Here is a 21,245-nt window from a genome sequence, read left to right as displayed (position 1 = left end):
GGGAAATTTAGACTCTCCAATCAGCCTAACCTGCATGTCTTTGGACTGCGGGAGGAAACCGGAGTACCCGTAGGAAACCCACAGAAACACGGGGAGAACATGCAAACTCCACACAGAGGCCCCAGCCAGCCGGTATTCAAACCCAGGACCTCTTTGCTGTGAGGTGGCAGTGCTACCCACTGCACCATCCGTGCCGCCAATACTAAACATGATTACTTTAATTTACATAGCATTACTGTGTCCCAAACATTATGGTGCCCTGTAATGGGGGGACTAGGTATAAATATTCCTATTTTCAACATTTCTACATGAACCAACCTGTATAAAAATGCCCTTCATTAAAATCTGGCAATGCACACTTTAACCACTTTTTTTATTCCAAATCTCAAATTGTGGCACATAAATAAATGTCTCAAACATTATGGAGGCCACTGTAAATCATTGTCCTTTTGTGCCTTTACAGTGTCTGGGGGGCGTCTCAATTTTGTCTTACTATTGCTTTGTTAGACCTTTGTTCTCCTAAATAAAATAATTAGGGCTGAGGATGAGGATCAGCTGGCAGGGCTGTGGCTCAGCTTCTCTTTAATATGACAGCAGTGCGGGAGCAGCTGTAGGGGCAGCCCGGAGCTTAACGATGAAGCCTGGAATAGAATGGATGCCAGAACAGAGCTGCTCGCCTGTCTCTGCCGTCCTGGCTCCACCAGCTGCATTCAGTGCGAGTTCACTCTGCTAACGGTGGTTTTGTTTGAATTTACTTTGCTAACGCTGGTTCTGTATGAGTTTACTCTGCTAACGCTGGTTTTGTAAGAGTTTACTTTGCTAACGGTGGTTCTGTATGAGTTTACTTTGCTAATGGTGGTTTCGTATGAGTTTACTTTGCTAAAGGTGGTTCTGTATGAGTTTACTTTGCTAACGCTGGTTTTGTAAGAGTTTACTCTGCTAACGCTGGTTTTGTAAGAGTTTACTTTGCTAACGCTGGTTTTGTATGAGTTTACTTTGCTAATGGTGGTTTCGTATGAGTTTACTTTGCTAATGGTGGTTTTGTAAGAGTTTACTTTGCTAACACTGGTTTTGTAAGAGTTTACTCTGCTAACGCTGGTTTTATAAGAGTTTACTCTGCTAACGCTGGTTTTGTAAGAGTTGACTTTGCTAACAGTGGTTCTGTATGAGTTTAATGGTGGTTTTGTATGAGTTTATTGGTGGTTCTGTATGAGTATAATGGTGGTTTTGTATGAGTTCATGAACAGTGGTTTTGTTTGAGCATGAGGAGCCTCACGTACAGACAGGGGAGGAGCATCAAGTGCTGCGAGTTCAGCAGACATTATTAAAGGGCTAGCTCACTTTCTCAGTTTATTAATTTTTTTATTATTTCAGTTCAAGTGTGTGCTGACACAGAGAGCTGTAGTGCACAACACAATAAATATATATTTAAAACATTTACATGAGTTTCTGATGATAATGGCTGGTGTAGGGGCAACAGGGGGTTTCTGGTCTCAAGCAAGAAAACACCTTGGGCAACAAAAAAGCAGGTGATATTATGCCAGGGTGGCCTGTAGCGTAGTGGTTAAGGTAAATGACCGGGACATGCAAGGTTGGTGGTTCTAATCCTGGTGTAGCCACAATAAGATCCGCACAGCCGTTGGGCCCTTGAGCAAGGCCCTTAACCCTGCATTGCTCCAGGGGAGGATTGTCTCTTGCTTAGTCTAATCAACTGTACGTCGCTCTGGATAAGAGCATCTGCCAAATGCCAATAACGTAATGTAATGTAAATGCCTCCAGGGGCAGTGGGTACCTGATTATTCTGTGTGCGTTTAATCTTATTTCAGATTAAAAGGCAGATCTAATGGAAATAAGTCCCAGCACAATTTAAAAGTGAATGAATCTATGAATATTGAATTGTTTTGAATTATTATGCTGATGAATAAATGCTATAAAATTAATGTATTTATGTGAAATCATAACATCAGCATGCAAGCTGGTTTAGACTCAGTCTCCCTGCGGTGACACTGTGGAGCTGTCTATCCCAACTGTCACCTGGCCAGCAACACGACCACTGTTTCCCTGGCGACCGTCGGCCCGAGCAACCATCACCAGTGGCTGTCTGACAGCGGGACCTGTGATCAGAGGTAAACCCTCCTGCACTTCAAAAACAGCCGATCCTCCATGAGTCACAAAGCAAACAAAACTAACCTGAGCTGAGCCTCTGTTACATGCTCCTCCACTTTGCTAGTTCTCTTTCCCTCTCACATTCACAGGTGCTGGTGGTTATCCCTGATTGTTGTGCCTATTTTAGGTTCCAGGTGCCTGGCAGAAAACCCCACGTGTAGCAATTATTGTTTGTCTCTGTTAAGGTTTATGTTGTTTCCTTTTATGGAAGGGGATCTGGTAGTTCAGTTTCTGTAGCTTTGTTTAGTGTGTGGTTGATTTAAGTGTAAATGTTAAGGTAGATTTTAATATAAATGTATGTCTTTTTAACTCATGTTTGGTCTCAATGTTATGAGCCTCAAAAGTGAATGAGTCATCATTGAGGTCGTAACAGCTTGAACACAACCGCTTGAACACAAAATACATTTTCAGCACAACTGTTAAATTATAATAAAATAAGTCACTCAAAGTCTTAGATTAAAATACACTAAAATGTACCAAAATACACTGCCAACACAACAATGGACTTCATTTGGGAGAAAAAGTGGAAGGTTGTAGACTGGCCAAGTCAATCACCAGACGTTAAAGCAATTGAGCATGTATTTCACCTCTTGAAGAGGAGATTGAAGGGAAAACCCCTCCGAAACAAACAGCTGCAGTAAAAGCCTGGAAAAGCATCACAAAAGAAGAATGCAACAGTTTGTGATGACAATGGGTCACAGGCTGCAAGGGACCAAATATTAAGTGTTATGGATGTATATGGATGTATTTTTTGCTCATCAGATCTGTTAATCTACTTAATATGTTGTATTTTCATATATATAATTCAGCCATAATTCAGCCACAATTCAGTCAGTCAAATAAAAGCACAGACACAAAGAATGATGACGTTTCTTTGTGTCTTCGTTTGACGTTTTAAAATAATCCAGAATTTCAGGATTTCTAATCTGGGAACATGATTACAAACGGATCTCTGACTTGGACTGTCTGACTTGAAACAACTTGAAAAATGACCAGCCTTCTGAGAACAAATCTTACCTCAGGCACCATACATGTAGAACTGTAGGTTAAGCATTACCCAGAAATACAGCTGAATATATATATACATATTTTTTAATTGATTTACTTGCACAAAAAAAACATATACAACATTAAAGGATAACATCATACATAATATGCATGATGTGCAAGAGAGGAAAGAAACCAAAAGGAGCTTACAGGCGTCCTTTTATACCAGTAAAATTTTTAGTGGGGATACTGATCAGCCTCCAGTGGCAAGAGCCAGACGTTTCTGTTCCTCAAATACAAATAAAAATTGTGGGCCAATTATAGTACACATTCCCAGTATATCTCTTCGACATCTCTGCCTGTTTAACGCAGAAACGCAGCAGTGAGTCACACAGTGATCAATCCTTCCTGGCTCTGGCAGCAGTGGAAACCATCGGTGCGACGAGCAGAAACCAAAAGTGCCTCTCCTCTCCTTCACTCCTGTGCTTGTGTGGGGAAAGACCAGAGAGCGCTGGCTTGAAGGCCCCAGCACCACAAAAATGACTTAACAAGTGTCTTAGTCTTGTAGTCAGACTTACAGTCCATGAGCATTTGCACAGTGGTACAATTTCTGTTCTTTTGGCTCTGTACTGATTTGAAATGAAACGATGCAGCGCAGACTGTCATTCGATATTTACATCCTTTTTGCATGATCCATGTAGGAATTACATCACTTTTTATGCTTCCCAGATGTTTCTGATTAGTCAGAAGTATTCAATGGCTTCCTTAGTGCAGATATAAGCTTTCAGTATGTAGTCTTCATTCTAGTATTTTGATTGCTTTTGGAATCTGTTATTGGCATTGGTCAACATGAGAACCAGAGTTGTGCCAATGAAAGTCAAGGAAGCCTTAACAGGCTTCTTTTCTTTCTTTCTTTTTCTGGGAATTTCCATTCAATCAGCCTTCTTCACTGTACCTCTGACTGGATGAATCTGTGGAAAACATAAGGAAGACTTCGGTAGACGTTTCCCTATGAATCCAGACAGCAGGGAGGTGAGGAGCAGGCGTTATTTCTCACGCCTCAGAGCCAAACACGTAGTTACACCTGCCATCAAGATGGGCCACGTAGTTACACGTGCCATCGAGATGGGCCACGTAGTTACACGTGCCATCGAGATGGGCCACGTAGTTACACAAGCCATAGTCGAGAGACCCAAGAGGACTTCTGACAAAGTTATTATGTAAGATTACAGGGATTATTGCTATGTGTTCCTGACACCATTATCTCAATTACATACTCCCAAAGCAGCACGCAGCATGGGAGACAGTAACACTGCAATGATGGAAGCAATTCCCCCAAGAATACCATCAGGACCGTTACGATATCAGGCCATTGTTCAGGATCGCACACAATAGCCACCTCATCCTTCAAGGACAAGAACAAAACCCCTGATGGCGATTACTTTACAGAGGCTCACAATGTGGTTATTTCATTACCCCAGCGAAGCACAATACTGCCAGGGGAGGGGGGATTCAGCAGAAACATCAGTTTCTGGTCTTGATTCTAGGATTTTGATATACTTTGGAATCTGTTATTGGCATTGGTCAACATGAGGACCAGAGCTGTGCCAATGAAAGTCAACAAAGCCATTATGAGGCTGAGAAATGAGGAAAAGCTTCAGAGGCATCAGACAAATAATGGGCTTCTTTTCTAACATGAAATTATAGTCGAGCATTTCAGAAGCTGATAGCAGAGGGGTTAATGGGTGGAGCAGTGTGGAGCAGAGCGGTTAACGGGTGGAGCAGATTGGAGCAGAGGGGATAACAGGTGGAGCAGAGTGGAGCAGAGGGGATAACAGGTGGAGCAGAGTGGAGCAGAGGGATTAATGGGTGGAGCAGAGTAGAGCAGAGGGGTTAACGGGTGGAGCAGAGGGGTTAACGGGTGGAGCAGAGGGGTTCACGGGTGGAGCAGAGTGGAGCAGGGGGGATAACGGGTGGAGCAGAGTAGAGCAGAGGGGTTAATGGGTGGAGCAGAGTGGAGCAGAGGGGTTCACGGGTGGAGCAGAGTAGAGCAGAGGGGTTAACGGGTGGAGCAGAGTGGAGCAGAGGGGTTAACGGGTGGAGCAGAGTGGAGCAGAGGGGTTCACGGGTGGAGCAGAAGCAGAGTAGAGCAGAGGGGTTAACGGGTGGAGCAGAGTGGAGCAGAGGGGTTGATGGGTGGAGCAGAGGGGAGCAGAGGGGTTAACAGGTGGAGCAGAGTAGAGCAGAGGGGTTGATGGGTAGAGCAGAGGGGTTAACAGGTGGAGCAGAGGGGAGCAGAGGGGTTAACAGGTCGAGCAGAGGGGTTGTTGGGTTGCTAAGCGCCAGCTCTGGTTCTGGTGAATGGATGAGCCCCATGATCCAGGAACTCATCCTGACTGCGGCTGGTAGCCCCGCAGGTAATTGGTAATAATTAGGGAGGGTTCAGTCTATGTCTCGTTGCTCACTAGCGACCCCTGCTGGTCTACCAGATTCCTGCACGTCCGCCTGTTAAGCTGCACATGAAGTGTCCTGCACTAAGTGACACATGTCATGACATAAGCTGGTGCTGTCTAGCACTAAGTGACACATGTAATTACATAAGCTGGTGCTGTCTAGCACTAAGTGACACATGTCATGACATAAGCTGGTGCTGTCTAGCACTAAGTGACACGTCATGACATAAGCTGGTGCTGTCTAGCACTAAGTGACACATGTCATGACATAAGCTGGTGCTGTCTAGCACTAAGTGACACATGTCATGACATAAGCTGGTGCTGTCTAGCACTAAGTGACACATGTCATGACATAAGCTGGTGCTGTCTAGCACTAAGTGACACATGTCATGACAAACTGGTGTTGTCTAGCACTAAGTGACACATGTCATAACATAAGCTGGTGCTGTCTAGCACTAAGTGACACGTCATGACATAAGCTGGTGCTGTCTAGCACTAAGTGACACATGTCATGACATAAGCTGGTGCTGTCTAGCACTAAGTGACACGTCATGATATAAGATGGTGCTGTCTAGCACTAAGTGACACATGTCATGACATAAGCTGGTGTTGTCTAGCACTAAGTGACACATGTCATGACATAAGCTGGTGCTGTCTAGCACTAAGTGACACATGTCATGACATAAGCTGGTGCTGTCTAGCACTAAGTGACACATGTCATTACATAAGCTGGTGCTGTCTAGCACTAAGTGACACATGTCATGACATAAGCTGGTGTTGTCTAGCACTAAGTGACACATGTCATGACATAAGCTGGTGCTGTCTAGCACTAAGTGAAACATGTCATGACATAAGCTGGTGCTGTCTAGCACTAAGTGACACGTCATGACATAAGCTGGTGCTGTCTAGCACTAAGTGACACATGTCATGACATAAGCTGGTGCTGTCTAGCACTAAACAAAGCTGTTAATGACACTGCTCTTATTTGTCTGTTTGTGATGACACCCCTGTTCTGTAGCTGCTAGGCAATATTTAAACACAGCTGTGTCAAATCGAAAGAGTAGGCTTGTTTCGTTCTAGAAAATGCTTTATAATTTTCCCAACACCAGAGGCAGCACTTCCGCCAGCCCAATTTGCAAGCTGCGGTGTGGTAAGAAGTGGGAGAGCTGAGGGTTCAGTGTTGATATACAAACGGCCAAATAAAAGGTGGAAATGCCACAAAAAAGAAGCTATGTGTATTCGTGCATAGAGTTAAGAAATATAGGGTTTGGCTGATCATGTTTAGGCACTGTTCCAGCATGTGGATGGGGCCTACAATCAGGCATTCACTCACTAAGCTAGGGCTGCCCTACCCTGGAGATCTATGTTAGCAGTGTACCTAGAGCAGAAAGACATTACAACTGTACACACTTCAATATTTGTTTATTACATCGTCGCAATATTTAACAACGTTATCGCATATCACATATTTTCCTCAGATCGTGCAGCCCTAATGAAATCCTACAGGAAGGCAGAGAGCCAGGAACAGGGATGGGCAGCCCTGCTCTAGGCTGTGCCAGTGCCCCAGATAGCAAGCGATTCTAGGCTGGATCTGTGCCAATTTGACTGACTTCAGGTTCGCTTGTTATCTGGGTGCTGACTGGCCAGTGGTCCCATAGCGCACATAATGGGCTGTAGTGTTTGGTCAGAAAACCAATGTTGTTGTTTGTTGTTTCAGAAAAACCAAGTCTCGTTGGATAGTATGTGAAACTCTGTTCCAATTCTGACATCAATAGTTAGAAGACTAGCAGGTGCACCATTGGATAATAGCAGGTCGCTAACAGTGTATATGTTATTAAGTCATCTGATAGTGTTCTGTTTCATATCCTGATTCATGCAAAGTGACATGCCATGACATAATCTGTTGCTTTCTAGCACTAAACAAAGCTGTTAATGACATTGCTCTTATTTGTCTGTTTGTGATGACACCCCTGTTCTGTAGCTGCAAGGCAATATTTAAACACAGCTGTGTCAAACCGAAAGAGTACGCTTGTTTCGTTCAAGACAATGCTTTCTAACTTTTCCCAACACCAGAGGCAGCCATCTGACAGATATCAGATTCAGTGGAACACAAACCCAAGGCCCTCACAAACTACCCTAAGTCTAAGTGCATCGGTGGCAGCTGTTGATATGTGCATGCATTATGATTTCAGCCTTTGAAAGTAGTTTCAGGTAGTTATCTCCAAAAAAGACTAAACCGTTACCTGACTTCTTTGTACATGCTATTTACTTTAATATTCAAATATAACTGCTCAGGAATCAAAAACACAGTATCTATGGTAACCCCAATATGGGGAATGTTTTAAGGGGAAAAAAAAGACTATTTAATGTTCTGTTGGAGAATTTGTGTTGAATAAAAAAAAGAATGGGTTGGAAAATCATCTAGAAAAATCTTGTGCTTGCAGATTACGCCAACAGCCAGTGCAGGTGGAGGAAATGTCCATCAAATGAATCCATTTTACATTACATTACATTACATTATTGGCATTTGGCAGACGCTCTTATCCAGAGCGACGTACAACAAAGTGCATACCCATAACCAGGGATAAGTTCGCTGAAAGACCCTAGAGGTAAGTACAATTTCAACTGCTACCTGTACAACAAAGATAAGGACAAGGGCCTTTTTTTTTTTTTTTTTTTTTTTTTTTTTTTGAACAAACAAACAGAGCAAAAGTCACCAAAGTTAACTATCCAAACACTGCTTACCTAGCCAACTAAAATACTGATACACAAGTCACAGAGACAACAATTAAGGTTCACAGGGAGGTAGGGAGGGATGGGGAGAGGTGCTGTTTGAAGAGGTGTGTCTTCAGCTTGCGCTTGAAGGTGGGGAGGGATTCTATAGTTCTGACCTCAACGGGGAGTTCGTTCCACCACCGTGGAGCCAGAACAGACAGTAGTCGTGAGCGTGAGGTGGAGGTTCTGAGAGGGGGAGGTGCCAAGCGGCCTGTGGAGGCTGAACGAAGTGGTCTGGCAGGGGTGTAGGGTCTGATGATTTTTTGCAGATAAGCTGGGGAAGACCCTTTAACTGCTTGGAAGGCTAGCACCAATGTTTTGAATTTGATGCGAGCCATGACAGGCAGCCAGTGGAGGGAAGTAAGCAGGGGGGTGACGTGTGAGTATTTGGGAAGGTTGAAGACCAGACGAGCTGCTGCATTCTGGATGAGTTGGAGGGGTCTGATGGCAGACGCTGGGAGGCCAGCCAAGAGGGAATTGCAGTAGTCCAGGCGGGACAGAACCATCGCTTGGACCAGGAGCTGGGTCGAGTAGGGGGTGAGAAAGGGGCGGATTCTCCGTATGTTGTATAGGAAGAACCTGCAAGACCGGGTCACCGCCGCAATGTTCTCGGAAAGGGACAGTCTGCTGTCCATCACCACGCCGAGGTTCCTTGCACTGGGTGACGGTGTGAGTGTGGTATCCCCGAGGGAAATGGAGAGATCCAGATGGGGAGAGGTATTAGCAGGGATGAATATCATTTCAGTTTTACCTGGGTTGAGCTTTAGATGGTGGTTGTCCATCCAGCTCTGGATGTCCCTCAGGCAAGCAGAGATACGGGCTGAAACCTGCGTATCAGACGGCGGGAACGAGACGAAGAGTTGGGTATCGTCCGCATAGCAGTGGTAGGATAGCCCATGTGCAGTGATCACAGGGCCAAGGGAGCGAGTGTAGAGAGAAAAAAGAAGCGGGCCAAGGACTGAGCCCTGGGGAACTCCTGTGGCGAGGGGCCGAGGTGTCGATACCGAACCAGCCCAGGCAACCTGGAAGGAGCGACCAGAGAGGTAGGACTCAATCCAGTCCAGGGCTGTGCCACAGATGCCCGTTGCTGACAGGGCAGACAGGAGGATGGAGTGATCCACAGTGTCGAAGGCAGCAGAGAGATCTAGAAGAATGAGGACAGAGGAGAGGGAGGCTGCTCGTGCGGCATGAAGTGACTCACTGACAGAGAGGAGCGCAGTCTCTGTCGAGTGGCCCGATCTGAAGCCAGACTGATGGGGGTCTAGCAGGTTGTTGTTAGAAAAGAAGGAAGAAAGTTGAGTAGAAGCGGCTCGTTCTATAGTTTTAGAAAGGAAAGGAAGAAGAGATACCGGGCGGTAGTTCTGGATGATGGAGGGATCCAGGGTAGGCTTTTTTAGCAGCGGAGTGATGTGGGCCCTCTTGGAGGATGCCGGAAAACAGCCGGAAGACAGGGAGGAGTTGACAAGGGAGGTGACAAATGGGAGAATGTCAGGTGTGATAGTTTGGAGAAGAGAAGAGGGGATAGGGTCAAGGGCACAGGTTGTAGGGCGGTGGCACAGCAGGAGTTGAGAAACATCAGAGTCTGTAAGGGGGGAGAAAGTGGAAAAGGAAGGGATGGGCCTAGAGGGGGGGAAGGGCACAGTGAGGGGGGCGGTTGTTAATTACAGCCCCTCATTAGCCCAACATAATAAAGAGCAGCTTCCCCAGCCCCTGAGTCAGGGACCATGAACTCTGGCCCTTGAATCCAAATCCAGTGACAGGATGCCTGATGTAGACGATTGCCTCACACCAGAAGGACGGCTCCCAACTGGCCTCAACTGGCTGTTCTTGGAGATCAATTACTACTTTACAGTCCAAAAGGAACATTCCGGAAGGCAGCAAAATACATTTTTCTGGTCAAATTTCAAATCCAATGTGCTGGAGTACAGAGCCAAAAGAGCAGAAATTGTACCACTGTCCAAATACTTGCGGACTGCACTGTATAATTGTAAACTCTGGAATTTTTCACTCTTCGGAAATTGAATTCAACCGATGGGAAATGTACAAACATAACAGTTGTGGGACTGGGACCCGCAAGGTCGGTGGTTCGATCCCCGGTGTAGCCACAATAAGATCCGCACAGCTGTTGGGCCCTTGAGCCCTGCATTGCTCCAGGGGAGGTTTGTCTCCTGCTTAGTCTAACCAACTGTACATCGTTCTGGATCAGAGTGTCTGCCAAATGCCATTAATGAAATGAATAATGAAATATCTCCTGTAAACACACTACCCCCGAGACAATGGTGGTGAACAGGTCAGATTTTGTTTTAGTAAAGATGCCAGGGTTAGTACCTGACTGCTTCTCTGACCTACTGTAACCAGTCTAATCTGGTTTGGCCTGACTTGCACAGCAAACAGTATCACCTCTTTGCCTGTGGCTCCAGGCTAAGCCTCTTCTGCCTGAGCGTTACAGCAGCAACATGAAGGTCAATCTGGTTATAGAGGACTGGGAGGGAGACGATCAGGCAGAAAGGTCACTCTTCCCAATACGGCAGCAGCCATCACTCGCCCAGGGGCACACTAGGACAGATCAGAGCTAGAACTGACCCTCATACAGGTAAAAACAAATCCAAGAGCGCACATTGCACTCCATTTAACCTGTGGCATGCATCTCAACAACGCTGTTGTTTCTCAATTGTAAATTTACAAATCAATCTTGACTGAAACTGCATTTGAACAACTATATAATAAATAAACTGATGCTAATATTATGGTTGATATAATGGGTTGAGATGATGATGACGCAACCAGAGAGGGCATGCATTTGATGTACAGTACATTTGTAATTTAACAGAAAATCTTAGTCTGATCATTTAATTGGTCACAATGCAGACAAGCCACAGTGTTTCTTCGAGATTGGCTTTTGTTTGAGATGGGTATATACAGATGCTTCTCACTTCAGTGGGGAGGCTACACCTCAAACTTGGTTACAGTCTGGATTTGTGATGTAATGGAAAAACGGAGGTATTAGTATCAGCATCAAGGAATATGAGCAAACAAATATCAGCTATCCATACAGGAATTTCCACATTGTGCATCCATAATTATTACATAGATATAGGTATGGTATTGGTGGTTTTCACAAATCACAAACATTGCAGTGCATTGCGTAGGCACAGAAAAGGTTTTCAATAATTTAAATATTTAAAACATGCAGTCCCCTTTTTCTGTTCGACAGCATCTTTGCCACAAGAATTGTGGAAATGCAACATTATATTTCATTTGTGAATTTGAAGCTAACAGCTCCTGTAGGTGGAGGTTTTCTGCTGGCTGTTGTAGGTCTGATGTCATGAGCACACATGATGAATTGTCCAATAGAAACATGTTGAGACCTGAGGCTACCCCCCCCCCTCCCCCCTTCACTGTCTGTCCTTTCCAATGTCTGCATCTTGTTCCAGAGTCTAGCCTTCAGTGCCAGGCCCTCTCGCTAGCAATTCTCTCTTCGCTAATTAGCACAAAGGTGATTAATGGCGGTAAGGGCAGGAATTTAATGCGATAATTATGCCGGGGATGCTTAAACAAGGATCACTCAGGTAACATATTGCTCAAGCTGCTAATTCTGACAGGCTCATCACTAATGCCCACAGAAGATCCCGCGGCTCAGACCAGCCTACGCACAGAAGAGTGAACAGAATGTAGACCAGGGTCATGCACAAATCAGCCTGTAAACTACTGTGTCCTAACTGTCTACTGAGCATACTTCCTACTGCTGAGTGGCTATTAGTACGTGATGGGCAGTATCCTCCATACTGTTTTCTAACTGTACTGTGGAAGTGTGGTTCTGCCCTTGTGAGACCATGCTTGTGTGTTATTGCTGTTCTTAATGGAAAGAGTCTGCAAAACAGCAGCTCAGTTTCAAGTTGAAGCTGTGCATAATGTTTATAGGACCAAAATTCCATTTACTTCTGAAAAGTATGGTCGCAAATATACTCAGCAAAAAACGACAAATAAGTATATCACCCCGGGAAGTACACTACAGTTCTAAATTAAAAATGTAAATTTGTGCTCTATAGAGTAAGTTAGTTAAAGGGATAGTTTCTGACAACCTGCCTGCATGCAACTCCAAACTATGCCTCCAGAGGTTGTATGGGTTTAGGGTGTCCAAGTCCAGCCTTAGCCTCTCCACACTAACAGCTGTCAGCCTGTGGGTAAATGGATGAGTTGTTGAGAGAAAACCAAATTCAACCCACCCAACTCCTGGTGAGGCAAAGCCAACTACAGCATGTCCCACCACTGTGGATTCCCCGTTATCGCAAGTTACAGAGATCAATGAGGATTCAAATTCCAAATACAGACAACCCTGTGCATACTGAGCTACAAAGGACCCCCACTTCTCAAATACATAAGGATTCGCAGAGAAATTAGTGAAGGTTGTTTGATTTTTTAGGCAGAAAGGGAACAAGGTGTTCTCCTTTCTCATCTTCAGAAGGAAGCCAAGAACAATAACACTAATTATGTTGTAACAAAACATACAATTTGGAACTTCTGGTGCTGGTTTATATAATTTTATTGGAGTAATCTTGTTAAAGTGTCTTCGTAGCCCAGCTGCTAGACTATCACCAATCATCACAAGTGCAGGCTTTGCCCCTTTAGCTGCTGGTTTGCGCAAAGGCGATATCACCAGCTGACTATCACTGGGAGTCAGCTGGAGCAGAATAAGGCTGGCTATGTCCCCTGATTCCTTGGCCTTTCACTGCATCACCTCCTCCCAGTCATGCCCATGAGGGTGAGACATTACCAGCTGTAGTAAGAGATGATGGCGCTCCTCTGATTGATCTTGATTATTAAATCAACTCCTGTGACATCTGACTTACAGAATTCAATACAGAACTCATGTCAATAAATGTCCTTCCTCACAATGCACACTAGAAAATATAAGACTGACATATTGGATCTTCAACAATTTTTTAAACACTTTAAAATGCTACTGCTCCAATACAAATTTACCAATTTGCACAAAATAATATAATAATGTAATGTAATATATTGCCTCATCTCAGATACCTTTAAAAAGTATTTATTTCCTGATGCCAAAAAATGATCCAAAGAATTTACAGGCTAATCACAATAATGGTACAAAATCAAAAACTGTCACATAAAGTTATGAAAGTTGGTATGTGCATTGACAGTTAGATCAACACTCTAGCCCTAAAAAAATATTTTAAAATTCACTAAAAATTACTTCTGTATCAGACAGGTCCCTAAGTTGATGGCATGTTCCATCTTCTCCATTGGTATGCATACAGTATATGTGAAGTTGGTGTCCGCCATCATAGAGACTCTATTGATTATGCTGCTTGGACCCCGGGAATTGCTGCTTGCAGCTATGTTTCTGGATAGTTTTTCTTTTTTACAAATATACAGTATGTTTTACAGGAAATTAAAACAGAAAAAGAAATTACAAGACATAAGATTATAATGTTTTAGCTTCACATGGCTGTAGCTGTTCACATACTGTATGTCCATCCATCCATCCATTATCTTAACCCGCTTATCCTGAACAGGGTCGCAGGGGGGCTGGAGCCCATCCCAGCATACATTGGGTGAAAGGCAGGAATACACCCTGGACAGGTCGCCAGTCCATCGCAGGGCACACACACCATTCACTCACACCATTCACTCACACACTCATACCCATGGGCAATCCAGACTCTCCAATCCGCCTAACCTGCATGTCTTTGGACTGTGGGAGGAAAGCGGAGTACCCGGAGGAAACCCTCGCAGACACGGGGAGAACATGCTAACTCCACGCAGAGAGGCCCCGGCCGATGGGGATTCGAACCCAGCACCTCCTTGCTGTGAGGCGGCAGTGCTACCCACTGCACCATCCGTGCTGCCCACATACTGTATGTCCCACTGCCATATACAGCTGATCGGATAACCAAGGAGGTTACCCTCTACACCATTACAGAGGGATACAAGTATATAAAAGCCTTAATGGACAGCATTTTCCTTTCCTTTCTTTTTCAATCTTTATTTATACAGGGTAGGTTGACAGAGAACATTTGCTAATTTACAGCAACATCCTGTTTTTGCCATATTCTTTTATGGGGTACTCTTCTGACAACCCCTACTGGTACAAATCTGGTCACAATCATTGGTTCTATCCGATATGTCCGCACTTCAACCAGATTGTATCCTTTCAAACTTTAAGTGCTCGAGTACAGAACCAAAATAACAAAAAATGTGTGACTATCCAATGAATTATGGAGCACTCACTGTACATCAACAATGTCCATGAAAACAGGCTTAACCAAACTGCAGGAAGTGGGCCTTACGCCCAAACACTAGCCACAAATGTGACCCAAAATAGCCCAAACTGCCACAGAAGAGCCGGGAGCCACTGGTCCCTGTGACTCTGATTAATATGAACTCAATTAGCAGCCCTTATTCAGCACTCAGCTGGTCTAGCCAGGTCAAGGCCCTGGAGTCCTCCAGCTGCCAACAGCTGTAAACACCACCTCCTACCCTTCCCATGAGCCTATGGTACTGTTCTTCCCTCCGTGACGACTGAAGGCAGCCGGTGCAAACAGCAGCAGCCAAACAATAGTTCAGCTCAGCCAACAGTTGATGTGTACATACCCTCTTCAAATTTTTATTTTATATATTTGTATCAAATGTATCTGTAGCTATGTTATTAAACTAGTGTGTTTGCTAATCTGTCGCTAGTCGTTACCTTGGAATTATGTATCTGCCTTCTGAGTGGTTTTGAGATATACACTCACTGAGCACTAGGGCTGCATGGATATGAGGAAATTATGTAATATGCAGTATTATATGCAGCACCATACTTGCGATAAATAAACAAATATTGAATTGTGCACAGTTCTAATGTCTTTCTGCTTTAGGCGCACAGCTAACATAGACCCCAGACAATGAATAGCCTAAGCCCACTCAATAAAGCAAATTAGATACATTATTTCCAACATGCTTTTATTGAACAAATTGCACATGAACAGCCAATCAATTGAACAGAACAGAATTTAAATAAATACTATTCATCCCAGTTCAAGCCATCTTTTGCGATGTGTTTATATTACATGTTCATATCTCGATGACGATAAATATACAGTTTATTCTGCAGCCCTACTGAGCACTTTATTAGGTAGACCTGTACACCAGCTTGTTAATGCAAATATTTAATCAGCCAATCATGTGGCAGCAACTAAAGACATAAAAGCATGCAGACATGATCAAGAGGTTCAGCTGTTTTTCATGCCAAATGTCAGAATGGGGAAGAAATGTGATCTAAGTCACTTTGACCATGGAATGGAATGATTGTTGGTGCCAGACAGGGTGGTTTGATTTTCTCAAAAACTGCTGGTCTCCTGGGATTTTCAGGCACAAAAGTCTCTAGAGTTTGCAGAGAATGGTGCAAAAAACAAAAAACATCCAGTGAGCAGCAGTTCTGTGGGCAAAAATGTGTTGTTAATGAGAGAGGTCAGAGGAGAAGGGCCAGACTGGTCAAAGCTGACAGGAAGGTGGCAAATAAGCACACATTACAACAGTGCAGCTCTGAACATAAATGTGTTAAACCTCTTAAGTGGATAGGCTACAGCAGCAGAAGAACAATAAGTCTACAAAATAAGTGTAATAAATACCTAATAAAGTGCTCACTGAATGTATAAGATACCAAAGTGAATAGGCTCCAAGCATATTGCATTATTTCATCCTTCAACTTCAATTTTTTCATACTCAACAGTCTTTTTTTTTCAAACTTCACACATATATTTAGCGCCCAAAAACAACATATTTATCACAGTGACTCATTTTTTACAAAAATGACAGTTAAAAGCTTAAAAGCAGCTGCCTTCCAGTCATCACTGAGGGAGCAAAAGTACCTTGGGCTTCCCATGGACACATAAGGAGCGTGGGAAATCAGATCGGACACACTCAAGACCACACATCACACACAGATTTTTGATTGAATGGTGGGGAAATGTATCATCAAAATCACAAACTGGCAATAAAAATCCTCCTAGCAAAAATATATTGTGCCATAAATTCTCTTAATTTGTCCTGGTGATTCTAAGCGCAAGGAGTTGCCAAAGCTGGTCTTAAATCCAGTTAATGGTTTCCCACTGACAGATGCTGGAGAGAGACGACACATGTATCAACGTCACCCAAACACAGCTTTCTGTTCCTGTGCAATTCAACGCCTCTCTGCCTCACTCTGGTCCCACAGGGGGGACCCGACATGGTGAATACGAGAAAAGGCGGTCGGCAAGAAAGATAGCAGAGTCCCACCGAATTACAATTTCTCCCTTTACTTGACTGTGAACAGAACGGACATGTAAGCAGAAGATTTCATTTCAATGCGAGTTACGAGTCGTCGGAGATGAACAGCAATGATGCTTGAAATATTCCCCCTCTGAGGTAGCATTATAACAGCATCCAGCAACAGGTGAGGCTCAGTGCACTCCAGCCTGACTGCCATAGGCTCTGTGCTCATGCTCTTTTTAAAGGTCTCTGTCTGCGGTGTGTATTTAGTTACAGGTAGTGCTTCTCCCATTCTCCTCCCAGTTTGCTTTGAAAAGACCTGCCTTCCAACAGCTTACACAGGTACCAGTCTCCACAGCTGTTCTCAGTACAGCAAGCCACTGTAGAACTGAGCTCTGATTAGCTAGAGCTGAAATAAAGCTACTCCACAGATTCACTTCAGAGAACACGTTCATTCTCCACAGAAACACACACATCCCCCTGCTCTGCACTGGGAATCAATTCCCCTTACACACACATGCACGCTACACACACAAACTGACTCTCACGCAAAACGCTCCTGCATACACAAATACAGGACGGCACATACATGCACACAAATTGCTCGTGGTGAAAACCGACCACAGTTCTCAACAGGTCAATTTCCTTAAATTCGGCCTGACAGAATGGCACAACTGAACGGACCATTTTCGCTCGTTTTTATACACAATGAAAGAATCCTTCCATCTTGACTCCCCTGTGGTTTGTAATGCATACTGGCACCAAAAATGTCTGCCGTTGCGAGGTAGCCTACCTGAAAGCATACTTTAACAATCTAAATAAATACAGCAAGAGCCACGGACATATTCCAGTCAGGGGCTCGTTTGCTGTTGTTGCAGCTTAAACGATACAAATGACCACCAAACAAGAGAAAAAAAATAGAAGCATAAAAACATTATGCAGTTTAGCATTGAAAGGTTAAATTAACGGATTCAATTCTCTGCACGTTAATTAGTGACAATGGTGGCCGACTGTCACTGTGCGGAGTCGATTACAAAAACGTACGTTTTTGTTAATGGCGAAGAAACCGTTTCTGAATGGAAACTATATTCGTCGGTTATGCCGAGAGGAGCGCAGTCGTGTTCATTCATCTCTCACCAGGTAGCCTAAACAGTATTGCATCAATCTCTTTCGTAGCCTATAGGCTTCATTAGAAATAGCTAATGGAACTTAGATAATAGCACGATTTATGCATATTTAATCTTATCGAATAGGCTAATTGTGTAGAATTATTTTAAATACACATGCTGACGAAAAGCAACGCCATTGTCGTGATCAATAACTAATTTTAATGATAAACCACTTTTAGCACGCCTGCGTTGTTTCCAATGGTAACCCAAATGGGAATGTGACTCGTCTGCGCCTCTCCCTACATGCCTATAAGCACAAACTACTCAGCCATAACGGATATTACATTTAAAATACCATAATAAAATGTACGACATTTGCATTACAGTATGAAAAACACATTAATCAGTTAGGAAACTCCACAGGATGCCAGTATTTCGCAAGAAAAGCCAAAGCACCTGTTGCGTGCTTTCCCTCGCGTGTATACACAAACATTCCTTGCCAATCCCAACTGACAAAAGGAATACCTACCCTGGCAGCCCTCGATGAGTATGGATCCTCAAAAAGTGCCCATATCTTTGGTTGCCAAACTTCGCAGCAGCTCCGTGACCTGTCCTGGCTGGGCAATTCCTTGTCGTCTTCGGTGTCGTCCGGGTCTGGAGGTTCGAATATATCGAGTGCTTCTTCTGCATCCCTGTGCTGGCGGTATGTCATCCAGCAGCAAGGCTCCACGTCCGTTTCATCTATGCCCCAAAACGCCAGCTCCTCCTCGAACAAGGGCCCGCAAACATCGGCCGGGCAATGGAGCTTGCCAGTCCGGTAATAGTTCAATACGTAGGCGAATATGCCCGGGTGACGGTCGAAAAATAACTCGCTCGTTGGGACCTTCCCGGTGTCCGCATCCGAGTTTTCCTGGGGGTCGGGATCGGCAAGCCAGGCCAAGCGGGTACGCGGGAGGGTCCTAAGAGTGCTCTTGTAGGTTTCGTGTCGCGTGCCACCGACGTTGATGACTATTTTGTCCGAGTCTTCCCCCCTGGTCATCTGTTCCTTCAGACATGTTTTAGACGGAGGTTTGTTGCCAGACTTGCGCCCACGGAAACTCGAAACACACACCGAGCTGATCATAGATTTTGACGGAAAGACTGACCTTTGAAAACACCCTTTTCTTTATAGTTTTACTTGAGTACAATCCTTTTTGCTTCTAAATCCACAGTGATTTCGCTAAGAAAGGTGGGACAAAGGTCAGTTCTCAATTTAATGGGTTGCTATGATCCGAATCACGTGTCCTTTCAGTCCTAATAGAAATAGAGTTTTAAATAGGCAACATAACCACAGGTTATAACCATAGGCTGATATTGAAATTAAAATTCACCTCACAAGTGACATATATAATCTGGAATAAAAAAGCGATACAAAAATAATCCGATGTGGCCACTATTTCAACTGCAAATTGAACACGTTGCTAATTCCGCTGTTTTTCGAAAAGTCGACAAGAATGTCAAAATGTCAGCAATATTAAACCGAACATAAAAATATCCAGCGGAACGTAGGCCATAATTTGCTTATCGTCCCAAATGAAGCAACAGCATTTGTGTATTCAAGTTACTTCTAGTTGGTAGCTACGCCAGGTCCTTTCGTCCACAACACTTTGCAATCTTAAGTATCAGTAGTTTTCGGATATGATCAAATAAGAACGGAGTCTTTTGCAATCCCCGAGTAAACATGCATTTGTAAACAAGTACGTAATTTTTTCGGTCTTTTCGGTCAATTCACAAATAAAGTAAATTATGTCTCACGCCCGTTAACTAAAGTCACCGTCGTCATTGAACGGAATGATGGCAGAATCCATTTAGCCAAAGGGAATATAGTTTCAAAGAGACGTGGAGTAAAAAGCACAAATGCGTAGCCTATGCTGTTCTTCTTTATCCCTGCTTCCAGCATTCCATCTATTGCCTCTTTGAGCTAAAAGGCAGCACTGACTGATGGGTTGATGTACGCGCGAGGTTGTTTTTCACCGAAGGATCTGTTGCTTCACTTCAAGTATCTTCCCTCCCCATAATCATACGACACAATCCAGAGGGATTGTGCAACAGAAATGAAATTAACTCTTTCTTTTCCGTCTCAGTCTCATCAAAGGGTCATCATACGCGTTTGAAATAGGAAAAGCATCCCTGTACCAGTTCCCCATTGGCTGGAAAACTGATGCAGAAATAAATTATTCCAAAATATTTCAGTCTCTCAGATCCAATTCCTACTACGTTATTGATGTGCAATATATTTTTTGTTCGGTTTAAAGAGCATAGCCTTATTCCTGAGAGGAGAAAAAAAAACGGCTTCACATAAAATCCATCAGCAACTGGTGTGCTGTGTTGGGCATTGTCACCGAAACACAGCTTCTCTGGCTTTGTTAACCCGACGAATAACTGCAATCAATCGACGCTGAATATAACAGAGCAGACAGCAAGGTGTTCAAAGGCGATTAATCTCACTTTAACAGAAACACTTATCACATGTGTTATATTTGGCGCGATTCGTTTGATTACGAAAGAAAATGCGTAGCTATTTGCAGCTATGACATTCTTTCTGACAAAAGAATGTAACCAAATTATCAAAAATTGTTCAGCGCCATTATGCTTTCAAGAGACAAACGCTGCTGCCCGTGTTAATACTTGTTAGAGCCTGTTTAGAGTAGGTTTCCCGAATTGATCAGAATAAGGGCGTGTGGGGAGGACAAACCATACTTTCCCAGAAACTCTTCCGAAGAGAGAGGACAGCCTGATATCCTGATATGCCTGATATCTTCACTTGATTATTTCGTAACTTGATACCTTCACATACACTCACCGAGCACCTTATTAGGAACATTTTTACTTTATTATACCTACTTATTCATGCGATTATCTAATCAGCCAATTGTGTGGCGGCAGTGCAGAGCATACAGCCATGTATATACGGCCCAGGGGCTTCACTTAATGTTCACATCAACCATCAGAGTGGGGCACAAATGTGATCTTAGTGACTGTGACTGTGGAATGATTGTTGGTGGCAGACAGGGTGGTTTGAGTAAATGATGGCAGAATCCATTTAGCCAAAGGGAATATAGTTTCAAAGAGACGTGGAGTAAAAAGCAGAAATGCGTAGCCTATGCTGTTCTTCTTTATCCCTGCTTCCAGCATTCCATCTATTGCCTCTTTGAGCTAAAAGGCAGCACTGACTGATGGGTTGATGTACGCGCGAGGTTGTTTTTCACCGAAGGATCTGTTGCTTCACTTCAAGTATCTTCCCTCCCCATAATCATACGACACAATCCAGAGGGATATTTTGTGCAACAGAAATGAAATGAACTCTTTCTTTTCCGTCTCAGTCTCATCAAAGGGTCATCATACGCGTTTGAAATAGGAAAAGCATCCCTGTACCAGTTCCCCATTGGCTGGAAAACTGATGCAGAAATAAATTATTCCAAAATATTTCAGTCTCTCAGATCCAATTCCTACTACGTTA

At 43.8% G+C, this 21,245-nt stretch overlaps 1 protein-coding gene across 2 annotated transcripts in view; it reads right to left on the bottom strand.

Moving 5' to 3' along the window:
• kcnc4 (potassium voltage-gated channel, Shaw-related subfamily, member 4) overlaps nucleotides 1-19,764 on the bottom strand; it is a 51,964-nt gene extending 32,200 nt beyond the window's left edge. For both annotated transcript variants that reach the window (XR_009709731.1, XM_061257102.1), the window contains exon 1: nucleotides 18,276-19,764. Coding sequence is in view for 1 of the 2 variants with exons in the window: in XM_061257102.1 (XP_061113086.1) it covers nucleotides 18,276-18,869 (594 nt within the window). In the remaining variant the exon portion in view is untranslated. The remainder of the gene's footprint in view (nucleotides 1-18,275) is intronic.
• Between the last annotated feature and the right edge of the window lie 1,481 nt (nucleotides 19,765-21,245).

This window comes from Conger conger, chromosome 10, assembly GCF_963514075.1.
Source record: "Conger conger chromosome 10, fConCon1.1, whole genome shotgun sequence".
NCBI lineage: Eukaryota > Metazoa > Chordata > Actinopteri > Anguilliformes > Congridae > Conger > Conger conger.
This window is presented reverse-complemented; position numbering and strand designations above follow the sequence as displayed.